The 23,152-nt window shown below is 31.6% G+C and overlaps 2 protein-coding genes across 2 annotated transcripts in view; both read right to left on the reverse strand.

Annotated features, from left to right (window-relative positions):
- Window positions 1–23,152, reverse strand: part of LOC143919537 (GATA zinc finger domain-containing protein 1-like) — a 241,054-nt gene that overhangs the window by 210,982 nt on the left and 6,920 nt on the right. The gene's annotated exons all lie outside the window — the stretch shown is intronic.
- Window positions 1–23,152, reverse strand: part of LOC143920454 (homeobox protein orthopedia B-like) — a 56,263-nt gene that overhangs the window by 20,751 nt on the left and 12,360 nt on the right. The window contains exons 2-3 of the mRNA XM_077443343.1: window positions 3,315–3,371; window positions 2,852–3,183 (exon numbers count right to left, since the gene is read on the reverse strand). Coding sequence (XP_077299469.1) covers window positions 2,852–3,183; window positions 3,315–3,371 — 389 coding nt within the window. The remainder of the gene's footprint in view (window positions 1–2,851; window positions 3,184–3,314; window positions 3,372–23,152) is intronic.

Genomic DNA, 23,152 nt, shown 5'->3' on the forward strand with positions numbered 1-23,152 from the left:
AGTGCTTTTTCTAGGAATCGGGGCGGTTTAGTTCTATTTACAAAGCTAGAGTCCAAAAAAAAACGTTCGGCGAACCTTTAACAATGCAATGAACAATACACAGCACCCACTGGGTCCTTTTTTTTCAAGACGGTACCTTGGTTATGCGGCCTTTAATTATTACATAAATATTATATTATGTATATTGTAAAAGTTTAAAATTCAAAATACAATGGAATGACACATATGATATATGTCGTTTCTAAATTTAATTTTGTATTTTTTTATACACATATGTATGCTTCACAATTACATGTACCATTTGCAAATTTTATTTTATTAATATTATATATTGAACTTAAAAAGGGCTAATATATTTTTCCTCAACGTATAGATAACATTTATAAAATTTATTGTTTGAAAAAATTAAATGGGGGGAGGGGGGTGACTAATCTGCCCATTGGCGCCATATACCCTCGGGCCAGGCATGGGCTTAGCTAAATTAACGTTAATTTTAGTGTTATTAAATTGAGAAATTATTTATGTTTTCAAAATATTTCCTTGATTTAAATACATATATAGTTATGTAATGATTTAAGATTCAACGTTTATCTTAAAGATTAGTCAGTTTTTCGACAATAATTTTGATTTGAGTGTGCATAAAATGTATTAATTATGACACTTCATTGTATTAAACTGCGTGTATATTTACGTAAATAATTATTAATTTACACCTATAGATTTTATATCACAATAATTAAATTAAGAAAAATAGTTCTTTAACTTAGGTATAGATATGTATATCAATTGAATGATGTTCATAAAATATTATATTGGTGATTTATTATTTGTGCAACACCATACGTGTGCATAAATATTTGCAAATGCACATTGCTTGATTTTTTCGTTATCCTATTATATTATAGAATGCTAAAATCATATTTAAATAAATAAAACATATTTTCATATGGATATATGTATGTATGTATGTATGTGTGATATTTGTACATTATTTGTATTTGGGAAATCTTAGAATTCGTCGGCGTGTTTAAAGACGTTTTACATTTTAAATTCGGGGCTTGTTCTATAAAATGTTACGTTTTGGCTCGACTTTTCTATCGTATTAATGCAAATTTTTATGAGTCTTTTTTATGCTTTGATGGCTTCCGTACAACGCTTTTATCATTGCTTTAATTTACGATTTTGAATGAACATCGGCCGCCGCGCTCGTACGACTTCGTAGTGTGCTATATTATTTATTCGGTCGTAAAAAGTGGGCACAACGAAAGCCTTCGTTTTTACAAAGTGTGCCGCGTGATGAAGATAAACATTTTCGAGGTAATCAACGACCGAAGAATACAATTCTTTTTATGTCGGTGTGAAAATACCCCACACATATTGACGGATACGCACGTACATACATATGTGCGTACGTAAGTTCCACATATACATACATAGGTGTATTCGAAAAAGGATACGAGGCACGTTTTGAAATTTTATATAAAAAATTGTGAATGAATGAATGAATATCAACGAAACGTCGGCATCGTTTTGATTATAAAACGGTGACGTTTTCACTTTTTCTCCAGCGCCGTATCCGAAAACGTTTTACGTAATGTTACAGGGCGTTTCAGTTTATGGTTATTTTACGATTGTGATGTTCTGGGAGCTCGCTGGTAGGGTGTGAAAGTATACATAGGGTGATGAAAGTTTTCTTTCGTGGATTGGTTCCGTTTTAGTGCCTCGGAGGAAAACTATCCAGTTTGTTTTGCTATAAATACGAATTACGTGTGTGATAATACATATTTACGTAAGCAATGTTTCAAAAGACAAAAGAAAAAAGGGGGAAAAAGTCGTTGTATCCGACTGAATGAGTCGCACACACGAAAGAACTATACTTTTATGTCACCAGTGTGTGAGATTTGACCGAGAGGTGTCAAAAATGTATTTTGACACAGTGTTACCTTCACACGTACGAAAGAATCACACACACATTGGTGAATGAGCGTGTAAAATACGTATGCCATATGAGAAGTCGGTGGTCACGTCTTTTAACAAAATAAATTTACCAAGTTATCGAGTCGTGAGGGTGGTAAGATTAATGCTATAGAAATTGTTTAAAGATCGTTGAAAAATATGTTTTTTACGTTAAAATATGTACCTATGTACTTATTGATTCAAAATGAATTCAACGTTTTAAAAAATATAATGCATTGGTTCAAAAGTATTTGTGTGAAACGAGACTTAAATGTTATTCATACTTATTTTCTTTTAATTTATGTACATATTTGAACGTTTTTTGGGTACTAGAAAATATGGTACAGATACTAACTTATGTTATTTGAAGATGATTAAGAGGATACGATAGTACATATATTATGCATACATATGTAGGCCGTAAATAGTGTGCATACGAATAGTTTAGTTTGGTCTGTAGGTACATACATATATAATCGACAAATCAAATAATTTTGTGTAATTTTAAATTGACACATTAACGTAAAAACTCATATATTGTATTGTAATGAAACGTTTAAACAACAATACGATGCAAAATTTATTTTTTTGAATGCGTGTCGATATGATGCCATAGCAAATAGTGAAATAATTTAAAAGTGACAAAATTTACACGTTTCTAAAATACCGATTACGGCGCTTTTTTTTCTTCACCTCTTCGTGGATAAATACTAAAGCGGTTTTCTAAAAACAACGCCTTTTTTAACAGATCGGAATTTTTCCTCGCGTGTGTTTACCTTATCCGAAATCAAACAACGAAAACCTATCTGTATTAAGTAAGTGTGTATGGTAACCTATGCGTAGTGCATTTTTTGTCTTATGATCAGATATTGTATGAAGTTTTTGTATATCTCACCTGTACTCTAGATTCTGTTAGACCGATTCTCATAGCTATTTCTTCCCTCATGAATATGTCGGGGTAGTGCGTTTTGGAAAAACACCTTTCCAATTCGTTTAGTTGGGCCGGTGTAAATCTAGTTCTGTGCCTCTTCTGCTTCGTCGGTTTGTCCTGATCTTGGTTGGAGATGTTTCCTTGGGAGTGGTCTCTGCCGGAGTTGATCTGGTCGCATCCTCGTCCGACCTGATCTCCCACGCCCAGTGATAATCTTCCGCCTAGTAGTTGTAGCTGTTCGGCAGATTTCAGATCGTGGTGACGTTTGATGTCGTCACCGCACATGTCTTTGTGACCTGAAGCAAAAGTACATCAATTGTATTATTTTAATTCGACAGTTAGTATATGACATATATTACTCGTGCAGTTTGCTCCACAACATTGATTATGTGTCAAAGGTGCTTTATTTTAATTTTTATCCAATTACCGAACGATTCAAGCTTAACGACCCAGCCGCCATCTTCTAGAAATGCATGTTCTCCGTCTATAATGTAATAAAAGAACAACAATCAAATTCCGAAGTAAACTGCATACATCATTCTTTCATCTCGTTGGAAATGTTTTGATTTCAAATATTTGATGGTGGCTAAGTGTTAAGCACGTCATGTGAAATTATCAGACTTAATTAAAGATTGCATGGATTATATTAATTTAAAAAAAAATCAGTTCGAATTGATTAATGAAATATTATATTATATTTGCTACGACTTGTACATGTCTGGTGGGAATTAAAAATTTCTTGATAAACTGGTGTTTACCAACGATAGATTTTATACTAAGCGTCTGCTCGAAATAAACTCGAATGACCAAAGTAAAATCTGTAATTTATTCATTAATGATTGTGTTCAAAGTTCGCCGTCATGAATTCTCCATTTACATACATATATACATATACAAACGAACTGTTGCGCTTACTATGGGATATCAAAGTGTATTCTCGCCTAAAACTAATTATAATTAGGTAATGCACTAACATAAAGATATATTTAAATATTTATGAACGTTGTTTTCATATTAGAATATGCATGGTTCAAAATCCGAAAAAAAAAATTAAATTTCATGTTTTTTGATTCGTTAATCCGTAAAATATACCTATGTATATATGTAAATTGGCACCCCGACAAAGCCGCGCTTGAACAAGCCGCGCAGGGCAATGCCACGCAGAACAATTCCACGCAGGACAAAAGTAAATTCCTTTATATCTACATATAATATTCTGAATTCAAAAAAATTAATAAAGTTAACGTACTCATAATTAGACATCGAAATCACGGCTGACAAAATTTAAAAACCTGTTTTCGGGTAACAAAAAATTGTAAAAGGAACTTCGGTTTTTAACTTAATTTAATTTTATAGTTTTGATTTGCGTGGCATTTCATGCGCGGCTTTATCGGTTAATTATATAAAATGTATTTAACTATGAAATATACATACTTGCATGCATAAGAGATGGACGGCTCTGTTTTGCCGCGCAAAAAAGTAATCGTGAAAATATTGGCGAATTGTGTATAATTAGCGTAATTTTTTTTTAATAAATTATTCTGATAAATACTTCAAGATACACAGTGCATTTTTTCCTTTATATCTTCATCTGTATCCTAATAAATCTTGTAACTATGTGTTTTAATGAAGTGGATGCCTTCAGATTAGCAACTAGTGGTGAGTCAATGTCAAATTTTTACTTATGATCATATTTGTTGTATTCACCACACAATTTACATATGTATATATGTACATAGAAAAATATATACGAATATGTACATGTAAAATTGCTATAGAATGTTTTTAGTAAAATCTTTTAAGCTATCTAAAAGTCTAAAAATCTCAAATTGATTACTAGGATGCACTTCAAGATCACTGCGATCGAACGAGACCTAACCGGATTATATTTTCGACGACCTCAACGACTCTACATATATTTTCACGGACGCCAATGTGCGTATTGTTTGTTGTGCAATGAGCAGCGTCCAAGCCGTGGCGCCGGGTCACGTGAACAATTGAGTGATTTTTTTCCCCAAATTTTACCACTTATTTCGATGGGGGGGTGGACGCGGTGAGGGGGAGGAGGGACATGAGTGCAGATCACGCAGCTCGTGACGCGGGTATTTGCCAAGCTTTTAAAGCCAAACAGACGGGGCCGCGGGTACCGAAGCCCCCGAAGGCGCTAATTTGGCGGGCATACAGAGACCGTCACGACCTGCCGAGAGCCGGGGACGGTTTTTCGCTGTTCGGTGCTAAATAATCGGCTAATGCTACTGCAGCCAGCCGGAGATGCTTTCTTGTCGATAACGAATGCCTATGTATGTATGTATGTACATCCATTGAATGGTTATGGGTGGCTAATCGCCGGTTACGGCTTGTTGAATGACGAGCGGCGCGCGGTGCTCGAGGCGTGATCGAGCACGTGTCAGGTCGTTAGTAATTATATTATGCATAGATATATGTACACATGTGGATAAATGTGTTGTCTTTGATGTTGTTATGTTTATTATCTGTCGATTATAAATGTGGTTTGGGTGTGATTGATTTTGCGTTTTGATCGGCAATGAATTTGGTACGACAGGTTTACATCCATACATTTGTATATATGTATGTAGTTGTTTGTGTAAGTTAAGGATTGAGTACAAGAAGTGTATTAAAAAAAAAACTATTTGTATCATGGACATTCTGAGCTGGAGTAGATTTATATTAAATTTATTTTATTTTATTTAAAAAGGCTCACCAACAATGTACATACATTACACAATATATTCTTTACATATTTATGATTCTGGTATATATGTACATCACTTATAGGTGTGCACAACAATATTGATCTACATATGTATTATTTTAATTTGATAATTATGTACATATAGGTAAATATTTTATATATGGAAATCAATCGAACATTAAGCTACAAGATAGTTTCTCCGATTTATTTTTTCAGATAAAAAGGTTAAATTAATTCAATTAAGAATTCAATTGACTTAAAGTATAACTTTCCTTATTATGTTAGTATATATTTTCGACTGACTTATAATTTAATCAACTTTGCCAAATATATCTACGATGATGTATGTATTATATGTGCGTTGATTAGCATTTTTGATTATTTTAATCGTTTATTGAATGATGTTGGTATTTGAATAATATTTTTTTTCTGAATTGACAAATTCTCAAATATAAACGTGCATATTAAATTAATATACGGTTGCATTTTTATTTAATTAAATCATTATTTATATCGTCACAAATGAGAGAAAAAAAAATTGAATTCGAAAATTAATTGACAATTATCTAATGATGGGCAATAAATAAGTTACTAATGATGTTTTTACAAGGTTTTTCTTAGTTTTACTTCGCTAATTGGTCAGGCAATGTTTCAATATTCTTCCGACCGCTTCAGTTTATAAATGATTAAAATCTTACAAAAGATTTTAGTTTTTATTTCAATAAAATTATAATTTGATGTAAGTTTAATAAATAAAAGTGTTAAATTAGGATTGAAACGTGCACACATTTAATTTTAAAATTAGGTGTTTGAATTCGGAAGCGTTCAGAATAAAAATATTTACACTGTATATAGAAAGTAGAATCTTTCAACATTTGAATTGTCATTTTTTTTTTTGGGAGATTTTAAATTTGTACTTGTTTATATATGTAAATATGTATAATCCATTAGATATAAAGCATGATAATTTGATTACTATACATGTAACATTTTCTATGCATTGCATGGTTAATTTCATGTTTGTGTTTATGTTCGCTGATTTCAATGCTCCGTCATACTGAAGGGTTTATATAGACATGCGATTGAGATGATTAGTGATTATGTAAATTGCACAGATGTACTGACCTCCTATGGCATTGGCCACTGCGGTGAGGTTGTTTAGCATGGCGGCGGGCGCGCCGTGGCGCAACCCAAACTGAGACAGAATTTTGACGATTTGGTTCACCGACGGGGTGGAAAACTGCCACAGCTCAACTGTCAACTACTGTAGTATAGCTGCTGTTCAACAGCCAACGGTGGCTATCGAATTCTGTAGCCGGAAACGAGCGACAGCCACGCACAGACCATCTTCGCAAATCTCGGACCGCTGCACCGCACCCTTTACGTAACGACCAGTCTCAATGACTAAAATCGATACAAAAATACCAATCTCGTCTTCATGTTTTCGTTTTTTTTATGTCGCACACTATTGTCACTCTTACCGTAGATACAAAATCCGAGCTCACTATGAAAACGAGTATAAAGTATCAAAAAATAGTCGTACTATAGTATAAAATGAATATTACATGCGTTGATATGTCCACTTCACTATCATTTCAAGTATTTTTTTTTTATATATTTGCTAAATTATTTATTATCCTTTCATCGCACACTGAAACAATAAATATATAATAAAATTATTTGTGTGTTTTTGAATCGATCGCGTATCGCTCTTAGTGAGCCATGTTTGGGATTCAGTACGGGGATGCCCTGTTAATTTAATTAGTTAATTAATTAGTCAGCACATGCTTTACTATCCGTTCGCTCTACTAATTATTCATGAGTTCATCGATCTTGTCATTCGAAAAGCTATTAAAAATGTCATTTATTCATACAAATTTAGATTGTTTTCTTTTTCATAAAAATAATGAGAATTTATATATTCTCATATTCTGTATATTTTAAAAAGGAATCATATCAGATTACTAATATCTTTTCTATAATAATAATAAATACATGAAAATTTAATTTATTGTATATTTTTTTCAAATGAAACTTTATAAGTGTTTTGATAGATTTATCTATGGCTTAAAAATGTATGCTTTTAAATGAATTGATTCATCGAAATTGTTAAAAACACCCATGTATGTGTAGAGGTTTATGTGTATTGTAAATACTAATAATAACACTTGTAAAAATTTTATCGGTCGATAAATAATATTATTTAAATAAATTCACTGATTTTACACGCGGTTTCCGGTATAAATTGTTGCACACTCACTGACTATCATTTTATTAGAGCGGGTGGATAATTTTCATTTAATAAAATAGATTGAATGTTGTGTCACCAACACCGATACAGTTGTCGTTAAATGTGGTGTGCGAGCTGCAAGTGACTGGCGAGAGAGGCCCGCGAATCCCCGCATCCCCCCTGTTCACCTATGCTCCGGCTTGTACAATTGTTTTTTGTTTCGTTCACTCTTATGAGGGTTGATAGTAGTCAGAGAGAGACGGCGTGATCAGGCATAACACAGAACAAGATACCACTTCCTTGCTACCTACATCAATCGCACGTCTGATACGCAATGCTACAGCTTTTTAATTATTTATAGGTTGGAAGTCATAAATTCACATTTGGCTGTATTTCAATAGTTTTGAGATAAAATTTTTGATCAAATTGGCTATATGTACATATATATATTGTCATGTTGAGAACATTTTTCAAATTTTATGAATAGTTTTGAAATGATATGTATAGTTTAGTTTTGCTTTGGCATTCTTGTTGATCCATTTGCACGAGATGATATAGAATTTCTTTTAAATGTTAAATATCCTAAATTTCTTATTTATGAACTTATGTACATACCTATAATATAGTATGTATTTGTCTTGTTGATTTTACTATACACACATATATGTATGTATCTATGTAGATTATATTATAATTATTTGTTGGAAATTTACAAACCGCTTTTATAAATAAGTATACCAAAGATATAAACTAGCAAGATACAAAGATAAAAAAAAATAATTGAAAAAAAAAAATTGAGTATATTTAGGCATTTTAATAGTTTAAGGCTTTTTAATGTCTTTCTAAGTAAATCAAGTAGCCGCGTAATACATATTTCTCAAATCTCTTTCTGAACAGAACAAGTAAAAATATGTATGTATATACATATCTACGAATACATATGTAGATATACGGAGTTCTACTTCTGAAATAATTATATTTACATTGTAAATTTGATGTATAAAATGTAGATATTTGTCATCATCATTTACGGCCATCGATCATCTAATTTTGAATGAAAATCTCTTCAACACGCTTCTATTCATCTTTGATTTACACAATTATCATCCATTTTACGTCATACATTTTTCTAATTTCACCCACCCATCTCTATTGTAGCCTTCTTTGCACCTTTTTAAAACATTATCTAGGATATCATTCGACTTTTGAGCAATTATTTTGTCAATCTTCTAGCTACGCAACCCGCCCATTGCAATTGCAATGTCTTTAACCTCTCCGTTATATATACCTTTGTCATACTTCTTTAAGTGCATTGTACTTAATGTCGCGTTCTGGCGTTCAATGGCCAAGTTTCACATCCAAAAGTCATCATTGTGCAAAATACATTGACCGATGATATTTATCGTCAGGCAGTGTTATTTTGGATTTGAAAAAGGCGTTCATTCACCGAAATGCACTCCATCCGAATTTCATATTTACATTATTATGCCTGTAAAAAAAGTTTTTAAGTACAACAGTACAGTAAAACTTTGCTAATACGAAACATGAAACATGAAGCAATAGGATGGGAGGGAAACGATTGCTTGGTCTCACATTGCTAAATCTGATATGTATTGGAGCTACATAATTCATAAATGGAATTATTATAGATCCAGAAAAAAATTTGGACAAATTTACAGCAACATATAAACGTAAATTAAACTTTGTGCTATTATCCAAATAATATTACCAAATACTATTTGTGATCCTAGATATCATATTCTCATTAATATTCATCCTGTTATCATATTCCTATTTTAATTTTGTTAATATACATTTTTAAAATTCAGTTGAAATATTAAGTTAACATGACAATAAATTTATAATATTCGTCTTATTTTTGAAAAAAAAACTGAATATACGTGTAATTTTTGAAAAAAACTGAATATACGTCTTTTCATTGAAAAAAAAAATGTTTATTAAAAATTAGAAATGTCCTCCCCCCCCTAGAAATTTTCTGGATCCGCCACTGACGTGTACAAATATAATAAATTTGATGCATTATTGTACATAGTTGTTTATTATTGCCAGCAGTATGGCTTGATGGTAGTGTATATATTTAGCACCAAGTGATCAGTGAGTTCGATCCGCCATACTGCTGGTTAGATTTGGGGGTATTTGTGACTCCAAATCGATCGTGTCTTATCAGAGTTTGCCAATTTTATTTGATCATTGTTGAAAAGGTTCCTCAAAATTGGCAAAAAATCATCTTTCTTGTGTATTTATTGCATGTACAATTTGTAAAATTTATGTACAATTCTAAAATCCATAGATGTCTCAATGGATTAATTCTGTAATTAATTAATTAATTGCTATTTCGTGTTCTTCACCTCCCGGAAATACAGTGATTTATGTGGTAAAAGTCGGAATTCTTGACAAGGTGGACCCTCTAGGCTCGGTCGACTCGCTCCTTTCTGTCATTAGTTGCTCTTTGCGAGTACTTTAGTATTGACGTGCCCTGATTTAACTCGACTTTTACCTGATGAAATACTCCGATATATACTGCCTGGTTGGCATATAATTTCGGACGGTTGGGCAGCGTACGAAAATATTCCACATATTGCGAATCGAATATACACGCATTCGTTTGTAGTTCAATACAAATTCGTCTAAATATGAATCAAAACGGGCACGCGTTGTGCCAAATTGACACCTCATCTTTCTTTTCACACGCATCCACATATTTTCCACATTTTGCGTATGTATTTCACTATCATTTGGATCTACGAAATTATCCTGGTGAACCACTTTTACCGGAATTCGGAATATTTCCGTACGCTGCCCAACCGTCCGAAATTATATGCGAACCAGGCCAGTATATGTCGGAGTATTTCATCAGGTAAACGGCAATACTAGAGTACTCTCAAAGAGCAACCAATGACAGGAAGGAGCGAGTCAAACGAGTCTCGCTTCCGAACCTAGAGAGTCCACCATGTCAAGAATTCCGACTTTTACCATTTATGTAATAATAAAATGCTGCTTTGTTTTTGTAATTAATTGTCCAGGAAGGTGCATTGGGGTCTTCCTGTCAAGCCTTCCTGGTATATATCTATGTAAAAATAAAAAAAATATCATATACAATATACTCAAATAATTAATTCAATATAAAATATATTTTTTAGTTTCTAGCATTCCAGTTAGAATCTCATATGATGTATACAAATATTGAACACGAAGTTAAATAAATTTAAAAACTTTTCAAATTTCAACTATAAAATAATGTACGCTGTAGCAGTACTATCATGCAGTCCGTTCGTGTAAGAAGAATAAAAATTTCAGTGATGCATTGCACTGTGTTTGTCTCTTTCAGTCTTGCGCGCGTTGTGCAAACGTGTCTCTTTCTCTCGCACGTTACATCTGACCAATGGGTGTCCGGAGGCGTGGCGAGAGGGCGTGACTGTAGCCGCTCGGGGGCATATTGCATGTTTGGAGAGGACACGGCAATATCGGGGAGAATGGAATTCCACAAATTTGATGTTTGAAGTACTGTAAAGGACGCATTCGAAACGTTTTTATGAAATTTTCATATTATCCTTTGGAAACATTTGATATTTCAACTGGAAATTTACAGTGGAGTGCGTACGGAGCCCTACGTGAGTCGATATTGAAGCGCGCACTCCAACAAAAGCATCTTTCTACAAATTCATTTCCCTCTTTTTCCGGGAAAAAGTAAAAAAAACGTCCACCTTTCATCAAAATTGTTGGAAATGATTCGCTTCACGAAATTATATTTTCGTGATTCGGCGACACTATAATACGTAACTTGTTCATGGAAATATTTTTAGACGCGCATACTTATATGAAAATTCAAATTTCATACAATTATCTATATCAATTGATATTGGAGATATTTCACAAAATAATAAACAACCTACATTGTATGTATGAATATACATATGTACATATATATATATATATATATATATATATATATATATATATATATATATATATATATATATATATATATATATATATATATATAAACGGTGGCACGACAAATTAGCGCAAACCAACTTAGCGCCGACCTTTCGGCGCAGACAACTCAGCGCAACGACAACTCAGCGGATGACAATTCAGCGCATGGACTATTCAGTGCAAAATCAATTTTGCTTTGGTTTAGTTTTTAGCCCGGTTTAGAAACCCTGCTTAAAAACAAATTTTTGATGCTTTTGATGCCTGCTTGCGTAATATTTCAAGACACAAAGAGTATCAAATAAATTTATTCGCATTTATGAAATTATCATGTAGATATGACCGACAATTTCAATACAGTAATTATTTTTGAAAACGCATTTGAAACTTATTGAAATAATTGATTTTGCGCTGAATAGTCCATGCGCTGAATTGACATCCGCTGAGTTGTCTGCGCTAAGTTGGTTTGCGCTGAGATGTCGGTGCGCCCTATAAACATATTCAAAATACACGCTTGCTTATTTCATTAATAGATATCTATTTAAATGCGAATAAAAAATTATATGAAACTGATAGCAATTCAAAGTTTATGTGTTTAGATAAGAGCTAGTTCAAAGAATCAGATTAAGTTTGTTAATTCTAGTATATTTCATAACTTTAATTTAGTTTTCGTACTATATGTATATATATCTGCTGCTAAAAAAATTCGGATGTTACCAACCCATGACTTTATCTATGTATTTGAGGAATATAAGAAGGTCACAAAACAAAATTCGATATTGAACCGTACAGACCCATTCACACATACCGGCAGCATTATGAAATACTAATAGGTATGACAGCATTCTCGATACAAATTGAGCGCAAAATTATGGAGCACAAGACAAAAGTTCTACTTGCGGTTGTCGGATTTTGTTAAAAAAATTTTCATTACTTAAAATCACTATCAGTATTATACACATTAAAGTCAAGAAAATAAAAATAATTTAAAAGGTCAAAATAAAATAATGAAATATTATTTAAAAAAATACTATTTTCGGTTTACGAATTCTGACCAAAACCGTATCAGCTCTAAGTTAATACATAACTAATTCAAATATAAACTTTCAGCTCGATACGTGCAGGGATGTGGATAGAATAGTGGCCACACATTTTTGACCTTTCTAAGAGGAAAAAATTCCACTTCCGATTTATTAAATTTAGTGTTTTTTTTTTTATTTTCATCACATTGATACAAGAACTATACTTGAATTTTTGTGTGAAGAGCACCCATGTTTAAGGGGTCAAAATAATAGTGGAAGAAAAATCGAACAAGAGTAAACTGCCACTTTCGGTTAACGGATGCTTACCAAATTTTATACATAATATTCAGTTAGTGATTTGGGAGATACTTGAATTCAAAAACTTAAAAAAAGACCTATAAGTGGAGGTACAATTTCCGATCAACTTAAAAATTTGAAAAAATTTACGTCGAATTGATAAGAATTCTACTAACCGATACTAAGTTTCATTTCAATAGGACTAACGGTGTTCAAAAAATCCCCAAAATACACAGACACACACACATTTTTTCTATATAATGAAAACGTAATCAGTAATCGATTCCGAGTTCGAATTAGTCAAAATTTCGAGTTCAAATTTTCGCATTATCACAAAACTTCATCTATTGTTACTACGTACATAGATAAAGTAAAAATTATATAATAAAAGTTGATAGTATTATACTTAAGATTGTTGTGAATTTTACTTCTCGTAGCTAATTATTTTAAATTTTATAATATTTTTACCTGTCGCAACTTTATGTAGATATTAGTATGTATCTATGTTGACATTTATTCAACGTAAAAGCAATACAAAGTAGTCAACCGTGTAGTGGTAGTTCCCTCGAGACTGAAGACTCTTGTTGAAGATATAAAATAGATACGATGCAATACAACATTTTTCCTTTTAGTTTCCTTTTCTAGATCAATTTTAGTATTAGATAACTTTTCTGTGTGTACGGGTACTTCGTTTAAAAAATAAATATAATTATATTTATTGAAATTTATCGTCATGTACGTACTACGTATAGCGTACTTGCGGTTATACGTAGATATTTGTACTGAAAGTATGTGTACATATTTAGGACTCGCTATGCAAGATTGATATATGTAGATATTATGTACGTAAATTGCAACGATACTGAAGTGCGGGGAACTTGCACCGGGATATTAAATATCAATCAAAATTTCAACTGACGTTCACGTGAGTTCAACTACAAACACATGCATTCGAACATATTTCAAACGTGGAATAATTAAAAGAAGCAGATACATTGATGCGAGTGATATGCGCATCAATGCGCTTGGGGAGATGCACCCCTTTGTGTAACATCTGTTTCATATTGAACCGACAAATGCAATTGTTTTGGATCTGCTTTGAGTTTATGTATGTATGACCTATGTACATACATATTTCGAATTTCGAATAGAAAAATCTTTGACTTATTTATTTTCATTTTTGTGTGAAAATTAATATTTCTACGTACATATGTGCATATATGTATAATTAGGTAATTTAATTATTTGATTATAATTAAGTTTTTAAAAATGAGTTTTTAAATAGAGTTTTTATATATATATATATATATATATATATATATATATATATATATATATATATATATATATATATATATATATATATATATATATATATATATATATATATATATATATATATATATATATATATATATATATATATATATATATATATATATATATATATATATATATATATATATATATGTATATGTACAAATGCTAAATTAATAACTACTGTGTACTAATTGTAGTGTTTATCTTGTTGAAACGGTAGTTGCTTACATATATTATTAAGTCATTTCTTCTTTGAAAATGTTACATGATTGGGTTGGATTTTAGGATTTTAGAAGTATAATTATATCGGAGATGGTGTTTTTAATGATCTTTATTAGACATTAAATGCTTAACGAATAAAGATTTTAAATAGCAACTAAGTGATGTGTTTGATATATATGTACATTCATAGTTGGGTATATCGTACAGACTTTTGAAGCAATACATATATTCAATTCTTAATTTATATTTCTAAAAGGCTTTCTATGTCTCTTAACGATAGCAATGATTAATAATATACATTAACTTACAAATCTAAACTTGTCTTGATAGTATTTATGTATGGGATATATCAGCTGATATTTTCATTTTGTATAATTCATACAAAATCAAAACGGATCTCAACGATTGGGTCCTTGAAGTTTACAAACTTAAAGCTATTTAATTCCATTGTTACTATTTTTATGTACTATAACTGTGTAGGCCTGTTATACATATTGAACATTGCGGTAGATTGAGGGTTCAGAGTTCACGAAATTTGAGTGCAGGTTATCTCCCGGGTCGGCTGTTCGACTTTAGGTGCATCGAAGCCTAGGATTAAGTCTTTGAACGTTTGAAATTTATTAGCGTTGTGGGGGCGAGTCGCGTAAGTGCAAGTATAAAGGAGGCTTTCACGCGCGCCCATATATTACCGGCTCGTCGGGGATCAGCGGGCTCTACAGCTCTTCCCACCCTTTCCACCCTTCACTCCCCCATCCATTGAACGTCCCGAAAATACCACCACCATTGACTCGACCGAAACATCGGCGTCGTAAAAATCCGGCGATTTTCGTCGATAAAATATGTAATGCTAAAAACTCTCCGAAGATGCTTTTCAAACTGTTGGACCAGAGTCTTTTGTATTGTGTATTATATTCAATACTCCAAAAAATAGAATTAAAATTAAGTAAAAGCATTATTATAAAAGTTATAAAATACCAACTAGTGGTGTAATGGAATCAAAATTTTAAAGTTTGCAGAGTTATCTTAAAATTTGGTTTGGAGGCTGTTCTAATCGAATATTATGTTATTAATTTAAAAAATATTATATTTGAAGTACAAATTGAACGAATCTTGATTAACACTTGGACAACAAAACGAACCGATGTTTAATTTCTGAAGGAGTTGCGGATTAAAAATCATCTACCAACAATTTGTTTGTGAAGAATTTTCCAGTATTTTTGATAAGTGGCAAGAGACGATAGCAGGCTGGAAAAGCTTATTGTGGTTGGCGCTGTAGAGGGGAAGAGAGGTAGGGGAAGATCTACTATACAGTGGATCGATTAAATCTGTTCTTTCTTCGATGTATTTTAAACTTCCGTGTCTATAGAGGCTTGAAGGAGAATTATAAACAACACCCTTGATGCCAGAGCTCATGGGACATGGAGTCGCAATCCTTAGTATTGAGGGACCGACTGAAGGATACATCTATGTCATATATGTATGTATAAAGTCTACCTTAAAAAAGAGTTATATTACCTTGTCTCTTACATATTTGTAATCGTTGAGTTTCATTTCAATAAATTAAATTGTCGAAAAGCATTCCTTTAAGTCAGCGGTTTCCAAGCTTTATGCTAATACGCCTCCCTAAAAAATTTTTTTTCCCCGCCTCCCTACCTTTTATTTTTTAATATATATATATAATAATATAGATACGTTTTAAATAATACACCTTTATTTAAAAAAAAATACTGAACACTACAATAGACAGAATAATCAATAGACAGCCTCCCCTGGCAATAGTCCACGCCTCCCACTTTGGAAACCGCTGCTTTAGTAGTAGTTTTTTAAAATGAAAAAACCGAATTAAATGTTTGAGATATAATCAATAATAAAATATTTTAAAACTCGACTCATATTTTTTATCCAAAGACCAATTTTGAAAATGTACCTGTGGATTAAATTACACCATGAATCATTTTGAAGAGAAAAAAATGCTATTTGTTTTTTCATATTTTATAATTATTATCTGAAGTTGCTTTTAACTCTTGGATTTTATTGATAATTTAATAAATCGTATTTATATTTTACATTCGAAATGCTATCTAGACAGTGTCATGTTTCGCAGTCCGTATTATACGGTGTATATGTAGGTCTATTAGTCTGTAGTTTGTGTACCACTGGTTTGGGGCGAGTTATGTAAAATACGCTGAAGATCAACGCAAACCAACAAACTATTCTAAAATTACAAGTGACAATACCAATTTTGGCAATTTTAGGACTCTTTACCTGAACTTATTTGAATAGTCGGAAAAACAAACTTTCAATATTTCATATAGAGGTACTACTACATATGTGTACACACATACGTATATAACTAAATTTTATCTACCGACTTAAGATATATTGTTGCTTAGGAATATACATATGTTTACGTTTCAGTATACTGATATAGTATGTATGTACATATGTAAGTACATGCCGATGTGGAAAGATAGAGCGTTTAGTGGAGGCGTACGTTAGCTAGTCAATAACGGGCGCATAACGGCGAACGGTCGTTACGCGGATCATACAAATGGGCCGTTTAACAGCTGAATGTGTGTATCCGTGTGTTACGTTGGTCCATACATATATACATACATACATATATAGTTAGAGCCTACCCTCGTCTAACGATAGCCGAATATTTCGCACAGCGAACCGTACGATTCGACGCATGCAATAAATCGATATTTACACGTTACACCGACTAATTTCACATTTAAATGTTTCATTTGTGTTGTCGAATTTGTTGTTTGTTAATGAATTTCGTGGCATTAAAACGTTAATCGAATTATTCAATTAGCGCTCACTTAACGCGCGCGTCGCTTGATTGAAATAACATTTGCGTTTTTCATATTCGATCATTTCGGATGCGAATTTTGTATTGTTATGCTAATTTTTATTTTTTTTTAAATTTAATTTTATCGAATGAAATTCGTGTAGGCTTTGTTCAGTCTCGTGCAGGATAGGAATGCAATAAAAACAAACATCGAAATCACGTGTCCGATATTGTCGTGTGCACGTGTGTAGTTTTTATCGTGTATAAAGGGGGCGGCACAGGTAGTTTCAATAAAGACCACCTACCTACGTCTATTTCACGAATGATTAGGCAATGTGGACGACAAGGGTGTGAGACGACCGTTGCCAATGGAAGTGATGTCTTCGATGTGGATTGGAATAAAAATAAAATGGGAATTGAAAAAAAATATATACATACATATATATGTACATTGAAAATGTTTAAAATCGGTTTTTCCTAGGTATTAAATACAAAAAAAAATAGAAAACATGTTAGTATAACAAAAATGTAAACCAGCCCAAATGTAAACCAGCTCAAACAGAATCCTTACTAGAAAATAGTACATATACTTACATACATATGTACATATTAGAATGTTTACTGTACACAATTGTTAAAAATGTTACTTAATTTTGTAGTAAAAGTCTTAAATTTTTCTTTATTTATAATACATATGTAGGTACATACATACATATATACGAAGCATCAATAAATTGAATTTTGTAACCGTTAGAAAATTTGACTTTGAGATTTTGTTTGATCAGTATCGGTCATTGATCATCCTTCCATGATTTAAAAAAGTGTGTTCGTTAGTATTTCCGTGTATTTTGGAGTAATTTGGTAGTTCAAATACCATTAATCCTATCAGACTGAAATTTTACATTGGTCAATGAGTAGTAGTATCTTTACGTTGTAATTTTTAATCGGCTGGAAATGGTACCTCTACTTATCTATACTTAAATCTCCTTTTTTTTTTTTTTTATTATTTTATGATTTTTCTTATCCCTTAAGTTGTTCGATGGGTTGGGCTGAAATTTTTTCAAACATGTACAATTGGTATGATATTTTACGATAGAAGAATTATTAGAAATAAATTTAAAAAGTCGTATTTCAAATACAAATTAACACAATTATTTATTTTCCTTGAAAGTCCTTTTACGGTCAAGATACGCTTATTTCGAATTATCACGCTAATTTTGTAGTACATCCCGTAATGTATAGAATTGGCTAGGGACTGTTACCATGTTTTGTATTTATTTTAATATGTACATATATAGCCATGTATCTACATATGTAAATAAATTAAAAAATAAAACAAAAAATAAATTTCAACAAAATGGGAACCACTGTAATCTAATATATAATTTCGAAAGAGACTTTCCGGAAACCCGTTGTTAAAAATCAAAAGTTTCCGGAAACCCGTTATTTAACCTAAAAGTCATATGATTTTTGTTGAAAATGTAAAAATATTTTGTAATAGTGCCTTGGACGAAAAAAAATGTTTGTATATCTAATATATAATTTCTAAAGAGATTTTGTATGTATGTATCTATGTTTGTTCGGTTCGTAAAATCCGTGACTTTCAATTTAATAAAAAAATAAATTAATACTCAAATAAATATAAATAAAATATAACTATTCAAATAAATTTATTTGAGTATTAATTTATTTTTATAGATTGGCCACCTTGATGTATAATACACTAGATCCGCCCTCACGCTTTATACTGGTCTCCCTTTTGGCGCATGCAAAATACATGGCGCATGCACAGTTTCTCTCAGTAGGTAGGTAGGTACCGCTGCGTCGTAGGAAAAAAAACCTTTTTTTTCCCAACTTCCCCGCTAGTTAAACCCCCCGCACTCCTCAGTTAGTGAAGACAAGATCTCCGACCAAAATCACACTTCAGGGCCCATCTATGTATATTATATATCTATGATTGGCCGTATTTAAGCGGTTTATATTAAAAATTTTACCGAGCGAAGCCAGGTAAAAAAACACTAGTATATTGTACATACAATATATATTTTCAAAATAATTTTATTTAAAAAAAAAATTGGAAACCCGATATAAGCAGATAATAGTAGAATACATAGTAACAATATTTTTGATTTTCCTAATCATCTCAATAATGTATGTAAATCAAAGACTATTTTTATTTCATTTATATCTGAGCAGCTGCTCATAAAATCTACATTTACATACATATGTATATGTTTGCATAATTCATCGTTAACATAATTTTAGATTATATTATATAAATTTGGAGTTCATATTTAGTATCCGATAATCGGATAACCCGATTGAAAGAGATGAACCGGAAGCGACGGGTGATTTTTCTCGGTTTAATTTCGTCCCTCCAATGCGTCCCTGGGTATAGGGGTCGACACGCGTCGGGGCAGTCGTCGAACACACCTGGCCCACGTGCCGGCCGCGTGCGCTCGTCGACTGGCGTGTGCCACCCCTGTTTATTTTCATTAGGCGCACGGAGTCGAGCGATGACGCGCATTAATAAGCGGCCATTGCGCTTTCAATACGCACTAATATTTTTATTCGAATTGACAGGTAGAAACGATCACCTCGAGATGAGCGGGCGAAATGAAACATTATTAAAATAGGGGAGAAAATAGTTTTTGCTTATACATACATACATACATATGTATATAAATATATAATATACATATTCTTCTACTATATAATATATGTAGCTTATACATAGCTTTTATTGTTCCGATAATTTTCAATTAATAACGACCAAATTTGGAATAGTATCTCATGATATTTTAATTTATACCGTAAGTGGGCGTTGGAATGGGTCGCAACTTATATTGGATCATGGGACTCCAGTACAAAATAAAAAATAAAATAAATCATTTATAACTGTGTTTTTCACAAAACAGTTTGGTTCGAAAAATGCAAGCCCGGTTGCTTGATTCATGAATGATGAAATCATCTGCCGAATGCACACGAGCATAGTTTCCGTTTGTAACTTTTTGTTAAATCAGTACTTCCACCAAGTTTTAAAACACGTATAGTCCCTAAAAATAATTTATAATACACCCATATATACTAACTTGAAAAAACTGCATGCCATATATAATATTCCGTTTGTTACAGACATTACTAACAAACTAACCAGTAGATTCTAGATTACTAATAACCATACTAACACTTGTGAAGAGTCTCGGTGATTACAACAAAATGTCTATACCCTTCAGGTATAAACACAGATTACCTAAACAAAATCTGCTTTAGATAGTCTTTAATTTATATAATGTATTATGAGCATTTATAAGAATCGTAAATAGGTTTGTGAGCTCTTTTTCCTATTATGCAGTACATTAACATTAGAATAATATAATACTATGATAACTAGCAAAATTAAATTAAAATTGTAAAATAGAAAATGATCAGTAGATCAGTAGCTATTAAAATAGATATATGTAAGATGTATTGTGAGCATAATTTCGATATTATAAAAAGCATTTAGAAATCAAAATCAAAACACGTATAGTAAAACAATTAGACATAGATAATTGACAGTTTCACAAAAAGATCTTGAAATCTTGACTTCAAGTTAATAAATCAGATATTCGTTTGATAGATTATTACTTAATCTATGTTTTTATTTAACTTAACATATAATGTTAATAATATGCATGTTATCTCATTTAAATGTCATCTTCTTCCAGTTTGTCATCTCGTGTCTTAAGTGGAGAATTTATTTCAGTTTGCTTTTTCGAATTGTTTTATTATTGAATTGTTTCAGTTTGTTTTATTATTGAAGTTTGTGCTTTGTTATTTAAAATGAGTTAAAACTATTTATTTCGCTTGGAGGAAGTTGAGTTTAGTAAAATCACTTAATGTATCTACTAATATTGTATTTAAAAGCCTTATCAAATGAAATATAATATAAATAAAATTATAACAAAAGTGATAAATGTTCTAACTGTCAAGTATAAAGTGTAACACTTCATTGATGAACAATTATCAGTGTAATCATCAAGTCTCTTCCATTTTTTTCCCGTTTTTGAACGACTTTTTTTATAAAACTAATTAAGCTGTGTATCATTTTAATGTTGGTTGGACAGCACATCGCGATAATTTAAGATGTTTGGAATTATTTATTGACATTTTTCAACTATTGCAATTGTATTCAAATAATCTGAGCCTTGCCCCTTTTACCCAGTTCCCGTGTTTTTGGCATTTTTTTTAAATAAATGAAGATGCACTTATTAAAAAAAAACAGAATTGATATAACACTAACTTGCGTTTAAAGGTCAATTTCATTTATTTTTTAAATAATAAGCAACCTAAGGTAAACAAAATAGGTTTTAACATTAAAATTCTTGGTAAGATACAATGCAGAGGTAGTGGGTGTTTTGAAACTCGTAGTAACAATATATGAAGTTTTGTGATCATGCGAAAATTTGACTGATTCGAACTCGATCACGATCACGAAAAAATGTGTGTGTGTGTCTGTGTATTTTGGGGATTTTTTGAACACCGTTCGTCCTGTCGAACTGAAACTTAGTATCAGTTACTGAATTTTTTATCGATACGACGTAAATTTTTTCAAATTTTTAAGTTGACCAGAAATGGTACCCCCCTTATAGGTGTCGTCTTTTTTTATTAAGTTTTTGAATTCAATTATCTCCCAAACCGCTATCTGAATCAGACTAAATTTTTTAAACATGTAATAGAAATTATAAATTTTATATTTTTTAATATTGTTTTACAAGTGATTTAATAATTTATTTGTCCATGGCTGTATACATACATAGATAGATTTTTCGAATACATATGTTAAATATTACATGTACAAATGGGTCTATTAGAAATAATTTAAAGTACAATATTTTTTAGAAGAATTTTGAAATCCGTTAAAAATATATATATTTTTGACTTTTAAAATTCACTAGACAATTAATTATAAGTATTTTAAAACAATAAAAAATCAGAATAAATAGAAAAAACATCTGACTATCGATTTTAATACTCACTTTGAGCACAGTAATACTAGATTTTGAGTTAAATATCGCAAAAGCCAAAAAACTGTAAAAATTGTGAATTTTTGTAAACGCTCATATATCATAAACGTTCGCGAACCAACAAAAATCATTATCATATTAGAATTAAGTGGGTCAAACTTAGTAAAGATTGATTAGTCTCCGCTCTGGTAATTTTTTTTTAAATGCTTTTTATTATTACGAAATTATGTTAACAATACATCTTATTACAAACCTCTTTTTTTACATACCTCCTTTATTAATAGCTACTGATTAAGGTTTCCAATCCCGGGATCCCGGGCATCAGGATTCCGGGATCCCGGTGTTTTCTGGTACCGTGAATCCCGGTGCTAAAACTAGTCTGAATACCTGGATTACGGTGCTGGCAGAAATTTCTTTAAAAATATTATTTTTACAAATATAATATGGAAAAAAACATAAAACAACATTATATAATGAACAATGGTGGGATGGGCAATGACATTCATAGTCCATTTGTTTGCCACCCGTTTCGACGCCAGCTTGCCGTTTCCACAAAATGGTATGAACGGCCTGTATTGTGTCGCAGATATTGTTCTCAACCGCAATGATATTTGAAGCATATTTTAACTGATTCGAACTCAGAATCGACCACTGATCACGTTTTCGTGATATAGAAAAAATGTGTGTGTTTCTGTGTGAGT

This window comes from Arctopsyche grandis, chromosome 12, assembly GCF_051622035.1.
Source record: "Arctopsyche grandis isolate Sample6627 chromosome 12, ASM5162203v2, whole genome shotgun sequence".
NCBI lineage: Eukaryota > Metazoa > Arthropoda > Insecta > Trichoptera > Hydropsychidae > Arctopsyche > Arctopsyche grandis.